General features: G+C 36.5%; 1 protein-coding gene across 1 annotated transcript in view; it reads right to left on the reverse strand.

Annotated features, from left to right (window-relative positions):
• Window positions 1–1210: 1210 nt before the first annotated feature.
• The window catches only part of HNMT (histamine N-methyltransferase), a 46253-nt gene continuing 28898 nt past the window's right edge, over window positions 1211–18565 (reverse strand). Inside the window, exons 3-6 of the mRNA XM_060626063.2 lie at window positions 13043–13150; window positions 11870–12000; window positions 9334–9427; window positions 1211–2078 (exon numbers count right to left, since the gene is read on the reverse strand). Coding sequence (XP_060482046.1) covers window positions 1723–2078; window positions 9334–9427; window positions 11870–12000; window positions 13043–13150 — 689 coding nt within the window. The 3' untranslated portion in view covers window positions 1211–1722. The remainder of the gene's footprint in view (window positions 2079–9333; window positions 9428–11869; window positions 12001–13042; window positions 13151–18565) is intronic.

The raw sequence follows: 18565 nt of genomic DNA on the forward strand, positions 1-18565 counted from the left end.
ACAAAACTAAAAGGCAACCAACGGAATGGGAAAAGATATTTGCAAATGACACATCGGACAAAGGGCTAGTATCCAAAATCTATAAAGAGCTCATCAAACTCCACACCCGAAAAACAAATAACCCAGTGAAGAAATGGGCAGAAAACATGAATAGACACTTCTCTAAAGAAGACATCCGGATGGCCAACAGGCACATGAAAAGATGTTCAACGTCGCTCCTTATCAGGGAAATACAAATCAAAACCACACTCAGATACCACCTCACGCCAGTCAGAGTGGCCAAAATGAAGAAATCAGGAGACTATAGATGCTGGAGAGGATGTGGAGAAACAGGAACCCTCTTGCACTGTTGGTGGGAATGCAAATTGGTGCAGCCGCTCTGGAAAGCAGTGTGGAGGTTCCTCAGAAAATTAAAAATAGACCTACCCTATGACCCAGCAATAGCACTGCTAGGAATTTATCCAAGGGATACAGGAGTACTGATGCATAGGGGCACCTGTACCCCAATGTTTATAGCAGCACTCTCAACAATAGCCAAATTATGGAAAGAGCCTAAATGTCCATCAACTGATGAATGGATAAAGAAATTGTGGTTTATATACACAGTGGAATACTACATGGCAATGAGAAAAAATGAAATATGTCCTTTTGTAGCAACGTGGATGGAACTGGAGAGTGTGATGCTAAGTGAAATAAGCCATACAGAGAAAGACAGATACCATATGGTTTCACTCTTATGTGGATCCTGAGAAACATAACAGAAACCCATGGGGGAGGGGAAGGAAAAAAAAAAAAAAAAAGAGGTTAGAGTGGGAGAGAGCCAAAGCATTAGAGACTGTTAAAAACTGAGAACAAACTGAGGGTTGATGGGGGGTGGGAGGGAGGGCAGGGTGGGAGGGAGGGCAGGGTGGGTGATGGGTATTGAGGAGGGCACTTTTTGGGATGAGCACTGGGTGTTGTATGGAAACCAATTTGACAGTAAATTTCATATATTAAAAAAAAAATAAATAAATAAATAAATAAAAAAAAAAAAATAAAAATAAAACGTGTCAGAAACCCAGAAAATAAGAAAGGAAAAAACTCTGAAAGCTGACTGAATAAAATAGAAAAACTTCAGCTTTTCAAAAAGCAAAACACTATAAAATCAAAGATAAAAAGGTAAACAATAAAGATAAAAGAGAAAACAAAATGGAAGGAAACAGAACACATGAAAAAGAATTAATTTTGTAATATCCTAAGGTGCTAACTTTTAGTAATCAATAACAACAAGATAGAAACTACTAGAGGTATGTGCACAGACAATTCTTCACAAAAGGGGAAAAATCAATAAACATATACTTTTTCTTATATATCAATAAATATATACTTTCTTAGTATTTAAAGAATCCACAGCACATGTTTTATTAAAATTTTGGTAAATTCCAGTACAATCAGCAAATGGAAAGAATTTTCTGGTCAATAGGCCAGTGAAACTTAGTTGGCTCATTTTTCCAGCTTAGCCTGAATGTGGCCTCTTGACCTGGAGAAGGAATGGGGTAAGACCAACAGTATCATATATGATTCTTCATGGAAATCTGAGAATTTATTGGAACTCTCTAAGTTTTATATGTAAGACAAAATTGTCTATTTATATTAGAAGATGTGTTTGTAATTTTAATATAGAAATAAGTGATCAACATTATTCGAAATACAACTTTTTTAATACAGTTTCATAATTGATATTTATGCTTCAACCACTATGAAACTAAGATTGTTATTAAAAAGAACCTTTCCCTCTTTCTTTATACTGAATTCAGACTCTTGCAGATCTTTCATAATTTCTGCTTTGAGATCAGGTGGTGCTGTTGTATTAAAGTTGCAGGTTTCTGTCAAAAAATCCCAAAGCAGGTCACCATTTTCATTGCCATCAATAAAACAATCAGATATGTCCATGGTGGACAGAAGGTCATAACATTCATACTTAATCCCCAATTTGTCCAGCATCTGAGAGAGGTCAGACGATGTAACATATTGGCAGAGGTCATATTGGGGTAAGCGGGATCGGTACTTTTTCCACAGCTTGTCCCAGCCACTGGTTCCTGTGTGACAGAACAAAGTTCATGCTTTCATTTATTCTTATTTTCATTTACCTACTTTAGCAGGCAGTATAGTAGATGTTTAGAATAAATCAGTCAAATAAAGAAATATTCTTTCCTTTGGGTAGCTTAATTTAAGGAGTACACAGCAGGGAGAAAGAAAGTTAAATACACAAGTAAATAAATCACATATCAGATGCTGCTAAGTGCTAATAAAAAACAAATTAGAGCAAGGAATAAGGAAGGTCAAAGAGTTGGATGGATTGCTGTTTTATATAGGGTGGTCACAGAAAGTCTCTGTAATAATGTGACATTTGGGCAGAGACATGACAACTAACCAGGTATTATTATTATTTTTTTAAATGTTTATTTTTGAGAGAGAAAGAGAGCATGAGCAAGAAGGGGCAGAGAGAGAGGGAGACACAGAATCAAAGCAGGTTCCAGGCTCTGACCTGTCAGCACAGAGCCTGATGCGGGGCTTGAACTCATGAACTGTGAGATCATGACCTAAGCCAAAGTTGGATGCTTAACCGACTGAGCCACCCAGGCACCCCATGACAACAAACCATGTAGGTATCAGAGGGAATAATCTCTCTACTTTAGATAGAGAGAAGAGCAACTACAAAGGACCTGAGGCAGGAGCATGCTTGGCATGTTAAACGCTAGTCAGGGAACCAGTGAGATTGGAATTGAGTGAACAAGGGGGAGAGTAGAAGGAGACAGGTTGGATGAGTGGTCGGCGGAGTAGATAAGGTGCCAAATCATGTGGGCGAGATGTGAAGCCATTGTAGTGCTGATAGAACTTTCTGTATTGATGAACATGTTCTATATCTGTGTTGTCCAGTATGGTAGCCACTAACCATCTGTGGCTAAGGAGCATTTGAACTGCAGCTAGTGTGATCAAGGAAATGATTTTTAAGTTTTATTGCATTGCAGCTCACTTAAATACCAATTTCAATAGCCAAATGTGGCTTTCATATTGGACAACACAACATTAGAGTGACTTAACCTGATTTACATTTTAATAAGTTCACTTGGTCACACACATGAGAATAGATTATAGGGGAATATGGGCAGAAACTGGGAGAACAGTAAGGAGGCTATGCAATAATCTGGGTGACAGATGATAGTAAGTTGGAGGTGATGAGAAGTGGTTCGATTATTTTTTTTATTATTATGCTTCTAGATCCAGTGAGATTTGCCAACAATTTGGATACTGGGTGTGAGTGAAAACAAAGAGTCAGTGATGACCCCAATGATTTTGGCCCAAGCCCCTGAAAAGAGAGAACTGTCATTGTTGGAAATGGGAAGATTGAAGTAGGAGCAGTCTAAAATGTATCATCAGGGTCTGGTTTTGGAAATGTAAATTTGAGATATCTATCGATATCTCTATTGGATATTCCATTGGTGATTGGAGGAAGGCAGTTGTTTATGTGAGCCTTGCATTCAGAGGAGAGGATCTAAGGTTAATAACTGAAATAGAAAGAAAGAGCACAATAAATACAATCATGATTTTCTCAAAAGGAAGATGAGGTAGCCTCTCATGTCTCCACTTCTAAGATGCTGCCTTGGACTGCCAAAAATGAGGCTGATTCTTAGAAATTTTGTTGCCAGCTTTAGAAGATATTTTAGCAATGTCTATTATGTTTAATTGAAAACCCAGCCCAGTGTAGAAGCTACAAGATGCAGCCTCTGAGAGAGAAACACAGGTTGGAATGTACTTTTCACACTTCATGAATAAGATGAGATTCATTATTTAGTCTCTCAGAACCTTATTTTTCTCATCTGTAAAGTGGGGATAACCATACTTACCTCACATGGAACTACAGTTATTAAATGAGATAATTGAAGTGAATTGCTGCACAACGTTAAGCACGTGGCAGATGAGTAATAAGTACTTACAAAATAAATGAATATTATATGGAATTAGTTTGATAATGTATTTTCACTGGTTGTAATCTTGAAAAAAGCAAGCTTGCTCTTTGGAAATCTATAATACTAATAAATTAACACAAATGAGCATCTATTTATGGAGCCTCTAATACATGCATGTAATAATGGGGTGTTATATACACAGTTGATACAGTGTAGTAATTAAGAAGGTCTCTAAAGCCCAACTGCCTAAATATGAAGTCTGGCTCTTCCTCTGACTAGCTTTATGAAACTTTGCCTCAGTTTTATTATCTGCAAAATAGGGATAATAATAGAATTTATTTATAGAATTGGGGCAAGAATAAGTAAAGATACTGAGAACCATGACAGGCACATAGTAAATAAACATCGCTGAAGTGTTAGGAAATTAAGTTGGACCTGGCCAAAGCAATGTAAGGGAAAGCCTATATTTTCTGTGAGCTTCCAGGATTATCAGTGAAGATTTCAAAGGCTTAAGGTATTTTGGTTCCCAAACCTCTTTTGTGGTCTAATGAAATGATTAACTCTCCATAAAAGTACACAAACAATATATATGCATACATTCTGCATAAAATTATTGGATGCTCAAAGACCCCTGGCCTTCATCCATGGACTAGGCTAAAGTCTCCTAACTGACGTCAACAAAAGAGACTATCCAAGGCAGGAAATGGTAAAATTTAAATGGTCTAGATAGTTGACATTCTACTAATACTTCAGAAGACGGAGCAATAATTGCAGGGTATTCTCTAGAAGGTACAACTGGAATTAAGCAGGAAAAAAAAAAAAAAAGAAACCTCAGTCCAGTGGGGAAAAAAATTAGGGTCACAATTATGTATTAAAAATTCTTTCATTCCAAAGAGAGTGATCATCTGCCCAAATAAGAATTTGCCTACCAATAAGACTTCACAAGAAAGTAAATATTTCAGTGGTTGAGGAGAGATTGCAGAAAATTTGGTGGTGTCAGTGTTGTGTGACTTGGTGCCATTTCTGAGCTGAGCAATTATACAGTTTCTAACTGATGCATTATCATAATGGCTTTTGGTGGGCACAACATATGGTGTTACTTTTGTCTCCAACATGATATAAATGAGATTCTTTTATCCCCATTGTATTAAAAATAACATACCATGATTTGCCTCCTTCCTTAGTCAGGTATGGAGAGGGAAGGACAACAAACAAACAAAACCCAAAACTGTCTCCTTCTGGCTAATACTCCTTAACCAGAAACGTTGCCTTTTAATTAGCAACTCTCTCAACTAATGCCTGGCTACTATATTTGAAGAAAACTGTGCTACTGATATCATTAAAAATTTTTTTTGAACGTTTATTTATTCTTGAGAAAGAGAGAGAGAGAGAGTGCATGTGTGAGTCGGGGAGGGGCAGAGCAAGAAAGGGACACAGAATCTGAAGCAGGCTCCAGGCTCTGAGCTATCAGCACAGAGCCCTATGGGGGCCCCGAACGCAGGAGCCTTTGAGCTGTGAGATCATGACCTGAGCTAAAGTCAGATGCTCAACTGACTGAGCCACCCAGGTGCCCCCGATATCATTTTAGTGTGAGATACTCACTTTATAAATCCACTTTGTCCTTATTTCTCTTCCTTTTCATATCCAAATCAAATATTTTATCTTTGTATAACCAGGAACTTCTGCTTGTTATAATTAAATGAATATTTATTGAGCTGGGCTACTAAGGAACACAGAGGAAAGCCTCTCTTCCCTCAAGCAACATGTATTCTAACAGGGTGACCAGTAAACTCTGTCATTTAATTACGATATCAATTTCTCTTTCTTTTCCTAATGAGTTTCACTTGCCTACCCTTCATCACTTTTGTCTGCCTGTTTCAGCATACACTGCAGTATGTGTGCGAGTATGTGTGTATGTGTAGCTTTTTTGTTGAGTCTTTTATTCCTGTTTATTAAACATATGTTTAGATCTCCAGAACTTAATATATCCTCTGATTCCATGTCCATCATGTAGTAGGTTTTAGCTAAAACATACTCTCTTTTGTAGAAAGACATTCAGAACTAGTAGTTTAGAATATTATAAGGCAGCTCTAATAAATTGTTATTAAATAATTTATTCAGGGGGCGCCTGGGTGGCTCAGTCAGTTAAGCGTCCAACTTCAGCTCGGGTCATGATCTCACAGTCTGTGAGTTCGAGCCCCGCATCAGGCTCTGTGCTGACAGCTCAGAGCCTGGAGCCTGCTTCGGATTCTGTGTCTCCCTTTCTCTCTGCCCCTCCCCTGCTCATGCTCTGTCTCTCTCTGTCTCAAAAAATAAAAGTAAAAACATTAAAAAAATAATTTATTCAGTTCAATTCAGATATTTATTGAGTGTCTGTCTTCTAGGTGCCAAAGAGACAGAACTCCTGCTCTCAAGGAGCTCCCCTGAAACTCCCCATATGTCTCTGATAACACACTTAGCATACTGCTCCAAGTATTTCCATGTCTCAATCCTCCATTAGTTAGGAGCCATTCAAAGGCAGAAAAAAAGTAATAGTCATCTGCATCCTTCATTGCCTACCAGTGACTGACTGTAAGAACTCATTACAAGCTGCATGAACCAAATCTACACAACAGCTATACTGTGCAGCCAACAAGGAACTGAGAACACAGGCTATGTACTGTTTTGAATATGGCTGAACACACATAATACCTTGGTACACATGGTGCATATAGCCATCCTAGGTCTCTGTATAATTAAATCTAGAAACTGACACCATATTTCATTATCTTATGATCTAATAAATTGCAAAGGTGGGTGTCTATGGTACTCAGAAAACAGTAATTCAGTCTATTCAGAGAAATACATTGTCAATTTAGTAACAGGTCAGTTGTCTGACTGAAATAGACAAGAAAAAGCCTTAGTTATGTAGCATATTTAAGACAACCCTTTGGAGCAAGATAATAATCCAGAAATACCATTATCTGCCTAGATATTATCTAGATGAGTATTCTTAGAAATTTAATTTAGTGACTAGTTCCAGGCTTGTCTGAATCTGTCTATAATGAGCAATCAATTTTCTGCATTGAAGTGTAGCTATGGATGACAGTACTGCCCTGAAACAAGGATAATATGCAAACAGGCTTTTTCACTTCCAGGTAATTATGAAGCAAAGTCTACTTAGAAAGTGACTGCAAGAAGCTAGATAAGAATAGAACTTAATGTGAACCATTTTGATGTGCGTGTGTTCCAAGTTTTAGGGCAATATTCAAATTTAATGAATGTTTTCATAACGCAAATATGGAGAGTGGGGCTTCAAGAATCATAGTTTGGACTGAGAAGGGCAGTTTAGAGCAATGGTTTTTATACAGGGATGAGGGGGTAAGTTGCTCAGTCACCTCATATGACCCATTGAGCATTCTCAAACCTAGCTGCTAGCCACAAAAAAAGAAAAAAGAAAAAAAAAGTGTATGTGATAAAGGTAGGGGTCTTTAGAGTCCCTTTAATAGTTGGACATTTGTTATTTGTTACATTCTTATGTTTAGGAACAGTATCTGTGAACAATTTTTTCTTCTTTGGGATACCTGTCTCCCATGCTTGGTACAGTAATGAAGAGTTGTTTACTGCATAAAGAAAAAGGTAGTAAAATACAAACTTAGTAAAATCAAACTACACAGACTAACTTTTATTCAAAATACTTTTTTAAGAAAAAGCTCACTGATAGTTGAGTCTTTATTCCCTTTCTTTGATTTTTTCCCCATTAATGTACATACACATAGTACATATGAACCACATATATACATAGATGCAATGTAACATAGGTATGATTATCCAGAAATAGCCCTGGAATAAACAAAGGCTAACAGACCAAGTTCACACAGCTAGGAAGTGCCTCAGCATTCTTGCTGCATGTGTCGTCATACATTTCACTGTGCCTGTTTTGGTTTGCATATTTCTTGATGTCAACAAGCCATGGATTGTATTAATATATTCATGAGATAGTGAGCAGAATACTGTATTTGTAAGGGCACTTAGTCAATTCTCAGTTGCTTGTAGACTACTCATGCCACTTCCTAAACCTTAGTCTGTTTTTTTCCTATTGGTAGAAATAGACTCATAGAAAACTGCTTTCTGACGTTGAAATACTTCACTTCTGAAAATATTTAAGAGTAAACAAAATATAAATAAGAGTGGATATGCTATTGATATGAAATATATCCTAAAATCAAACATACATGACTTCTGGATAAATTGCTGTTTCTGTCTGTAACACTTTCTCTTCACTATTGACACAGATTATCAAGAATAGACTGCCCTCAATGGTGACAACTAATTTTTACATTTCCTAAATGTACTATAAAGGCTTTATCCAAGTGTCTTAATTTGGAGAGAGGTTAGTAGGAAGCATCCGGTTTACATAAGCCCTTCTAAATGGGAAGATAGAACTCTCCCACATAAATGGGTATTTTTAACCAACCAGAGATAAAAATAGTTTATCAAAATGTTCCTTTGGGGAAGAGATTGTATGGCGGAGCTCTCATTTGCAAAACTGCCACATGAGTTCAAGCCTAGGATTACAAGCAACAGGCAAGCTTGCCATCTTTAAAGTCATTCCTCATATTTAAGAATAGATAAATGTTGTGAGTTATGGTTTTGAGTACGGGGTCTGATATAAGTTTAGGAAGATAAAGACTCTTGTATATGTAGAATCAACCTGACTCCCACTGTGTGCACAATCCACAAAGAATGCTGAATGAAATAAGTAGTGAATTAATGAACTCGACAGTGTCAGTGTTTCATTTATTAACATGTTTGCTTACATTTTCTGTGTGGTACTTATTATATAGTGGGAGCAACATGACATGATCAAATGCCTTCTTTGGAAAATAATAACACAAAATAAGTGAACAATTTTTGGTTATTTGAGAAAATCTATCATGAACAATATTGACAATAGCTCTAGAAATGCAAATTAATCAAATATGAAAGCATCCCAAATATTTAAGCCTGTATTTATGTATTAATAAACACCATAGAAGGAAAAGAGATATTCAAGAAACAAAAAGGAGGTAAACAGAAATATTTACTATTTTCGGTCTCATTAAAAAAAATTCCTATTAGTGCTATTTGCTCCATGTTATATAAAGAAGAATTTATATAGAGACAATAAAGACAAATTTTCCCCAAGAGAAAGGAGTAAATAGACATTTAATTCCATTAAACTCCCTGTATTGAGAACCATCGTGAAGGACTTTCTGAATACTGTATTAATTGACTATGATCAGAAGCCAAGTTAAGAATTTCATAACAAAGACAAAATATAGCAGCTGCCTTCAAATACATATATCCAAGCACATATGCACTTTTGCTGTTTAAAAATTCAGGATGAATGTAAAAAATTTACCTGACACAAGAATAATGAGAATCTTAGCATTGGTAGCTAAGAGACTATGGAAGAATTTCAGGGTAGCTGGGATATCTTTTACATAATACAGCATCTAGAAATGAAGGAAAAGAGAAATTAGACACTTTTCTATATCAATGTCTTTGTTACTTGGGCTAGATATTCACTAGAAAGTTTGATGTTCAAATTGAGTAGATTTTTACTCAACAAAACACTTTAAATATTAAAGAGGTTATATGGAAAGAGAGAGTAATAATGTGATAAAATATTAGGGAAAAGGGAAAACTATGCTATTTGCTCAATTACAGCCAAGTTGTTTTAAATTTACTCTTTCTGGCTTCAATAACACAGACATTTATAGCTGGAGATACTTAGTCTCCTCTCCACATGGGGGCATTGATTCTATGCGTACTCTATATTTTGTGAATTATCGTTCTTATGGGAGAAGATAGTGCTGGCACCATAAAAACAGACCCCATTTCATGGAACGTTGCTTTAAAATTAAGCCCTTTGCACTAGCTTCACCATATGCTCACAAATGCTTTTTTAAAATCACAGGAAATATGGCAGGCTGTGATGTTGACAGATTCTCTAGGAAAATGGACTGAATAAAGCATGAGGTTACATGCTTGGTCACAAGGTGCTAGGGGTCAACCCACCACTTTTAAATAACTCTGGACTATATCTGGTGAAGCACAGGGAGAGGCCTTTTCATTCAATACAGGTAGAGCTTGGAATACACTGACGGTGGAAAATTTTCCCCAGAGCTTGCATCCTGGGAATCTACTCCCACAGACACTTACTTCTTATATCTCATCTCCATCTCTCTTGGACAAGAATTCAATATATTATGTAGATGCCCATGACAGAATTTACTGCATAAAGCAAATACAACTTAAACTGTGTCCCTCTCACATAAATGAATGAGATAAAATGGACCTGCACATGGCCAGTGCTGCTTCGGGGCCATATTTAGTCTCATGTCATTCCATGCTGTTCACAGGGGGAGAGATACCCAGATACATAATCTAATCCATAAGATGCCTAACAGTCTATGATGTGACCTGGCTAAAAAAGAGGAGGTGGCCCATAACAGATTCTTTGAAATTTGATCTAATAGACACTGAGATCTCTGAAGTTAACTGTGAGTATTAAGTTGAAAGAATGTCATGAGAGTGTTAAGACTATAGGGAGCAATGAAGAGACAAAAATATAACCCATAAAATGCAGAGTAGACAGAGAAGAAGATAGAGAAATAGAATAGTATAGTAATGCAGAGCAAGCAGAATTGCTCTAAGAAAGAAGACATGTGCAAATTTTGAGAAATGGGAGAATGATCTCTAAAGCTGTAACATTTTATAACAGGTAAAGAACTGAATCCAGAGCACAAGTGGAGAGATTGGCTTTTGATAAAAAGACACTTTTATAATAAGATGAAAGAAAAAGATGGTAGGTACAGGAGCAGCTATGTTTGTAAATTTGGAGGGTAAAAGATGACTTTCCATCTAATGATTTCACTTTTCACTATACAGTATGAAGTAAGGTCATCAGTTAGGAATGAATCATGAGGGAGGGGTTACAGGAAGTGTAAGGAGAGAGAAGGAGGTATGAAATAGATATATGAGGAAATAGGAAAGTAAGTCTGATAGAGAAACATTATACGCTTGCTGGACAATTTACGTGCTCCCTTATAGGTAAAAGATTTTGTCAGCTAGGAGAGCAGAGGTGTAGGACTGCTTGGATATGCCAATGTTAGAGTCATTTCTTCCTTGGGTTTCTTATAAGTTTATTCCCTTGGGATGACTGAACTTATGGACTATAGAAAGAAAGAAGTCTCTTGCTGTTAATATTGGTATTTCTAAAGTACACACATTTTCTAATGGTAGTCAACACCCAAAGATTATACACCCATATGCTATCCAGAAATATCAGTGATTCTCGTAATTGTGTCCCCATACCATATAATGAATAGTCATGTCCTTTCCAAGACATACTCTAGTGTATTTCTAAGAAATACGCTATCAGTGCTGGATTATGGAAATAAATTCCTACTGAATGGCTGACTGTATTAGTAAACTTTATTGACATGACAAATCACCTAACATGCCCCTTCAGTTACATGCACATTAGCCAGGTCACCAACATAAGACAAAAGCAAGAGGATTCAGAAAAACTCTGGGACATCAGAGTCCCATCCAGACCATTAGAACTACTGATGAACTATGCTAGGATATGTTACACTCTACTGTCCTCAAACCTACCTATGAACTTTCAATCCTACAAAGTTAATTAAACCAACATTAAAAAAAAAAAACTATAAAGTAATTCACGTATAAAAAACTAGCTTTTTGAGTGTTAGAGTGAATCTCTTAGTATTATAAACATTTTTATCCTCATTTTGGACAGATAATGTTCACTTGTAAAATCAGAAATCAGATTTTCATTTTTCTTCCTAAAGGTATAATATTAGGCACTCTTCATACATATTTCTGAAAAATCTCCTTTCTGAGAATATACAACAATAAATATTTCTTACCTGAATCATATGAATAAAGTCCCACTTCTGAATTTCTTTTTTCTCTGTGATTCTGTTTTGATATTCAGATGATGTCTCCTTATGCCAAACAAACTTTATGTTCTCAAGGTTTGATGTCTTGGCTACAAGCTCTAAAATACAGGGAAGAGGTGGCACACCATCAATTTTAATTGCAAATGCAGAATCCATTTCCATTTCGAATTTTAATGCAATCAATGTTATACACATAACAGATATAAAGCACATTTTTCTTTTTTATGTAGCTCTGGAAGACCAGAGTTCATACTGATTTTTTTTCTAGTGTTAAATGAAATTAGAGATGAAAGAAAGAGTCAGTAAGAAATAATGAGAACACTTATCAGACATAGGTTACATTATCTCTGTGTTGATGAGGAATCAACTGGTGAATTTTATCAATGGAAAACAAGTGATATGATTCTGTAACCCAGGAGTCAGCAGACCATGGTCCGTGGACGATATCTGGTCCACCACCTATTTCTAAATGGACTACAAGCTAAAATATATATACTACTGTACTTCCTGACTTTATGCCTATCCTTTATATCTCATGTCGTTACACTTTAAAATGGCTGAATAAAATCAAAGGAAGAATAATACCTCATGATATGTGAAAATGATATAAAATTCAAATTTTAATGTTTATAAATAAAGTTTTATTGGAACATATGAACACTTAGTTTATCAGTATCATCTATGGCTGCCTTTGTGCAGAGTTGATTAGTAGAGTTGATTAGTGGTGACAGAGATCATGTGGCCTTCTATGTCTAAGATGTTGACTGTGTGTTTTTTCAGAGAAGTTTGCTGACTCCTGTTATAATCCATTAAACACAAGTTCTTTAAGAGCAAGGATTCTGTTTAAATATTTATTAATGAATTAATGACTACGTCTCTAAGAAAAAACATCAACGATAATAGCTGATAACCAGGGAATAGATGAAAAGTCGGTAAAAAAGGAAGTCTAATTATTCACTGTTCATGTTTCTGAGGTGTTAGTCATGTCTGTCAAGAAAAAAAATTAAATATGTTTTTTTCCCAGTAAGCTTACAAAGAATATATCACAGCAATTATGTTGTTAATGATTGAGGCGACATATTTGGAATGATAAGCCATTTGGGATAGGATTTGACATACAACACCATGGGTTACAGGTACCTTTGTACTTGGCAATTTGCTCACCACTTGGCTCAACAACTTCATTGTTGATATGAATTCCTGGATATTGAGCCTGCACTTTGGAAAGAATTTGAAGATCAATTTCACCTAAAAGACAAGCATATGGAACAAATCATGTAATTCCAGAAAGAAATGCTTAGGAATAATTTGAGGTAGTTTATTGCCTGTCTTACTTGTACTAGGAAAGTTCAGCATAAGTAAAGAACGATGCTCAACTGTGGCCCTGCCACACTGTCTGTGGTGCTAGGTTGTAACTAGGAATAATAATATGATTTGAGGAGGGCTATGATTGCTATTCATTCCTTCATTCGTATAACCTTTATTTATTATCTAGTACTGCATTATGTTAACTCGAAGCTGCCATTGATTATAGGACTCAATCAACTCTTCTTTTTCTACTAAGTCAGAAAAAAACACTGTCAATTATAATTTTAAGATTCCATCAACTAAAAGATGTATCCCAATTTCAAAGATATTAAAATATGAAAAAAAAGCACCTTAGAATTGATACACTTGGCTAAGCCAGAACCATATAAAATATGTCAGAAGAGGGGCACCTGGGTGGCTCAGTGTCTGACTCTTGGTTTTAGCTTAGGTATTATCTCATGGTTTATGAGTTTGAGCTCCGTGTCTGGCTCTGTGCTGACACCATAGGGCCTACTTGAGATTCTCTCTCTCCCTCTCTCTACCCCTTGCCCATCTCAAAACAAATAAATAAACTTTAGAGAAGTGTCAGAAGAAAAATATGTTAGGTGCAAAAAAATTATACAGAAATATGCCAGACATCTACCTTCAAATACACCATGGTCTAGTGGAAGACACAGACATGGAAGGAACCCTGCCAAGTTGGGCCATGGTGGCAAGAGGAAAGGAGACAGTGAGGAAGAGGATAGGAGGAGAGGTCAGAGAAATGGAAAGATTTATGGAAGTAGACCACTCCTGAGCTCTGTGTTACAGGCTCGGTGGAAGTTAACTGAGAGACCTCTGGGGAAAGGAAGAATTGCAGGTGGATAGGATAGCAAGTTAGAGATATGAAATCAGGAAACGGAATGGTGTACATGGACTACTGGAAGCTCAGAGTTTTGGAATATTGGACAAGGGAGAGCCTCCAAGCAAAAGATGATTCTAGTGAGGTAAATGAAGAGGAGGCTATGATAGAATAGATACCTATTCATTAATTCATGCACCAACAATTACTTGTTTATTATGTGTCAAGCACTGCACTAGGCTCTAGCAAATGATAGGAAGAGCACAGAGTCATCTGTCTTCATGAAAATTTAGCTTGTAAGTGATTGCATGTGAGAGATAGTGATGTTTGATGGACTTGAATTCCAAACCTGTCTTCTCTACTTACTAGGTGTATATAACTTTCAGCAATTTGCTTTACCCTTTCAAGCTGCATTTTCCTCATCAGAAAAATAGCAATAATAATAGTACAGAATTTATTAGTTGTGAGAGTTCAGTGAGGCAATGCATATAAAAACTCAGTGCAAAATAGACACCCAATAAATGTTAGCTGTTCGTTAGTTTTATTGTTATCTTTGAGTGCCATGCCTCTCTTTGAAAATATCTCCTCTGTCCCTATTGCTGATACCTCCAACTTATGTTCTGCATTTGTTCTCTAAGGTTATGATATTGACCTTTACTAAAGTAGACCTATGTGCTGGCAAGACTAGCATATGAAAATGATGTTAGTCTTTAACATTTTGGCATAAATGACATTAACAGAACCTTTACAAGGTTAGATATAGCAGGCAGCAGCAAAAGCATAAGTTATAAGACTAGGAAATCTGGAAGGAGGGAAATGAGGAAGATAAATCAAGAACAAAAGATGCTAGACCAGGAAAAGAGGATAGTTTAACCGTATCATGAAAGCCCCAAGTACTGGTAATAGGAGCTGGTGCGGGTCGGGAGGGGAAGGAGCAGGAAGGAAGCTGAAATGGAGGATAAAGGAGCCTATGTGACAGTTTTCTGGCCTCACCAACATGAAGCCTTTTATACTTTCCTTAATAATTCTTCTAGCTCCCACTTATTGGCCACCTACTATTTCTCAAACACTGTGCTAGGCAATTTACTTGGATCATCTCACTTAATGCTGCACACAATGTTATCACTCACAATATTATTCCCAACCACATAAGGTGATTTGAGTAATTTGACACACAGGGGATATTAATATGCCTAAAGTTAAGGCACACTTTTCTGACTCTGAAGTGTTAGTTCTTCTACTTCATACTAAGAAAGAGGAGGGCACCAAATACTACAAGGGCATAAGAAATGTTTTCCCTTCTTTCCAGTAACTATTTTTGAATTATAAAAAATAATAATAACTAGAGCAAAAAGCTGTGGACTAATGAGAAACAGATTCCACCTTGCCTCAAAGAATCAGAGGCCCAAAATTCTATTCTTGCCTCTATCAAACTAGCCATATATTTTAAACAAAAAAATTCTGAGGATTCATCAATTCTGAGGATCCCTTGAAACTCAGAAGGTTGCAGTAATTTCCTCTTGGGCCTTGATGAGCTGCTTCTCCTAAGATGGACCCCAACATTTTGGATCTGCCCAAATGGCAGAATGTATCCAGCACATATCCACAGTATATTCCTATATTGTTACTTTCCCTACCAGCAGAATGTTCTACTACAGTCAGAGCCAGCCAGTGTCTCTTTTTAGGGCAGTGATGGAAGAGACAATGCTAGAATTACAACTGAAACATGGAAAGCATGGGTTTACATGACAGCCTCTAGAATGTGAGCCCATGAACATTTGTGCATTCACTGCTGGATCCCTAGCAGAAATGAGTGAACAACAAAAGGAGATAATGAAACTATTACACCAGGAATTAGCACATAAAGTCCATTTCTGACTTCATAAGTTGAGTAACCAGACTTCTCGTTTGCCAGGGACAGTTCCACTTTATGCTTATTGTGCTGGTGTTCCATCTGGTTTTGTTTCTTATTCTAATATTTTTTTAATTATTATTTTTAAACAAATATTGTTAGAGTTTTATTTTTGTAAATAGTTTTTTAAATAACTATTTTATAGTTATAGTATTCTTAGTATTTCATTGTACTTATAGTATCTTATACATAACTATTTTATAAAGAAGTTTTATAATAAAAATATCAATAAATATTTTTAAAACTTATAATAATTTTAATTCTTTACTCACTCACTACAACTCTCATTAATAAAAGCATCCTGAGTTTGACAGTAAGTAATACCATCATGCTTATGGTGATATGGGGACACTTATTTTCTGTGCTATGTTTATTATTTATAATGGACTCTTTTTTTCTTATTGCAAAAGATAGATAGATAGATATAGATAGATGTAGAGATCACCCAAAATATAAAATATTCCTTGATCTCATACCCTACATAGTTTGCTTTCTGGTATCTCTCAGAAATAGGAGACATGCATTTTAAAAAATGATTTATAGGGGCGCCTGGGTGGCTCAGTCGGTTAAGCGTCCGACTTCAGCTCAGGTCACGATCTCGCGGTATGTGAGTTCGAGCCCCGCGTCGGGCTCTGTGCTGACTGCTCAGAGCCTGGAGCCTGTTTCAGATTCTGTGTCTCCCTCTCTCTCTGACCCTCCTCCGTTCATGCTCTGTCTCTCTCTGTCTCAAAAATAAATAAACGTTAAAAAAAAATTTAAAAAAATGATTTATATGAACATCTTCAACAAAAAGTGAGTAACAGATGACCTACAGTATTATGTCCTATAGTCTAGCCTAAACATTTAGCAATTCTTTATGTTTTTAACAAATCACCAGTGCTGTTCACTATCCATTGAGTCCTTCAAGCTTTGCTCTTTGCTTCATCCTTCCCTAGCCATGTGTAAATTTTCCTGCCAAATGTTTCTTTATTTTTTTTTTTTTTACTTCTATTAGCAATCCTTGTTCAGGCCAAAATTATCTGTCTTGGAATACTGCAAAAAATACCCTAAAAATTCACCCTATCTTTGCTGAACTTTATGTCCCTCCAAAGCCACCACTACAACAATTATTCAAAACTCTATGCTAAGCAAACCCATCATTTCCCTGCTTAAAACCTAAGGACTAATCAACTGGATAAAGTCCAAGCTCCTTAACTGAGCATGGACCACCCTGCCTGATTCCTTATTCTCATCTCTCACAGCTTCATATTTTGAAAATTTAGCTCTAGGAACTTTGAATTTCTTGCATTTTTACCCTTCTCTCTGCCCTCCATATACACCATGCTCTTCCATGCCTTTAGTCTTTTGCCCATGTTTGCTTCTCTGCCAGGAATCCTCTCCCTTCACTTCCTTATATCATCTAACTCCTATGTGTCTTGAACTCTTCTACACATGACCAATTACCTTGGTGGTCTTTCCCACAGAGTCTGGGATAGCATCAAAATCCTTCAGACAGAAACTACCCATCATTTGACTAGAGTTGGCAACAAAGATAAAACCTTGTGTGCCCTGATATAAATTATTGCTTTACTTCACTTATTTTATTCACTAGCAAAGGCTTGATTCCAATGAGTTTGTTAAAAAGTATCAAGGACTCTAAAATGCTAGATTGAACAACTGAGCAGGTTTGATCATCAATCACTGAAAAGCATGTGAGGGATTATCAGACCCTATAGTATCATGAGCCAGCAGTAAAGAGATTCAAACAAACAAACAAACAAACAAACAAACAAAAACAGAGAGAGAGAGAGAGAGAGAGAAGGAGACCATTTGTTCTTTCTTAACTGAGTCCTCCTGAGTAGGAGCTGTAACACTATGAATGTGTTCCAGTATCAGGCATTAAGCACCCTATAAATGCTTTTAGAGAGCACACAAGCCAGACTAATGTGCCAAAAGTAAACTAGAAACGAATCAATCAAATAATTCAGAAATTGTCAGCAAATTCAGGGGTAAACAAAAGAAATGTGGAAGCCAGTAGCCCATTTGTATTGTGCATTGAAAAGCCTCCTGGGAATCTTAACTTTGAGTTCCAAAACACAGCATTTAAGGGGAAGAAGGCATGCATGTCTATCTCAAAGTCAGTTTCCTTTTACATATGATCTCTCATTAGGCATTGCTTGATTATAGTTCTGACAATAGTAGGCTACTTATTTTTTTAATGTTTATTTATTTTCGAGAGAGAGAGAGTGCAAGTAGGGGACAGGCAGAGAGAGCAGGGAACAGAGCATCTGAAATAGGCTCTGCACTGACAACATTAGCCTGATGCAGGACTTGAACCCACAAACCGTGAGATCATGACCTGAGCCAAAGTCAGACACTCAACCAAATGAGCTACCTAGGTGCCCCAGTAGACTATTTTTAATATCCTAATCTTTAGATAAATAAATGCCAACAATTGTTTGGGTTAACTAAAGCCTTATTATGTGTTTCCCCTTAAAGTTTTGGAAGAAAATCTGCAGTTTCCTGCGACAAATGGAAAAATTATAATGATTAAACAACTCTATTTCAACATACCATCCTTCTTTGGAGTCTGTGCATGTTATTCTGATGTAACTGATTTTTC

This window comes from Panthera onca, chromosome C1, assembly GCF_046562875.1.
Source record: "Panthera onca isolate mPanOnc1 chromosome C1, mPanOnc1 haplotype 2, whole genome shotgun sequence".
Taxonomy (NCBI): domain Eukaryota; kingdom Metazoa; phylum Chordata; class Mammalia; order Carnivora; family Felidae; genus Panthera; species Panthera onca.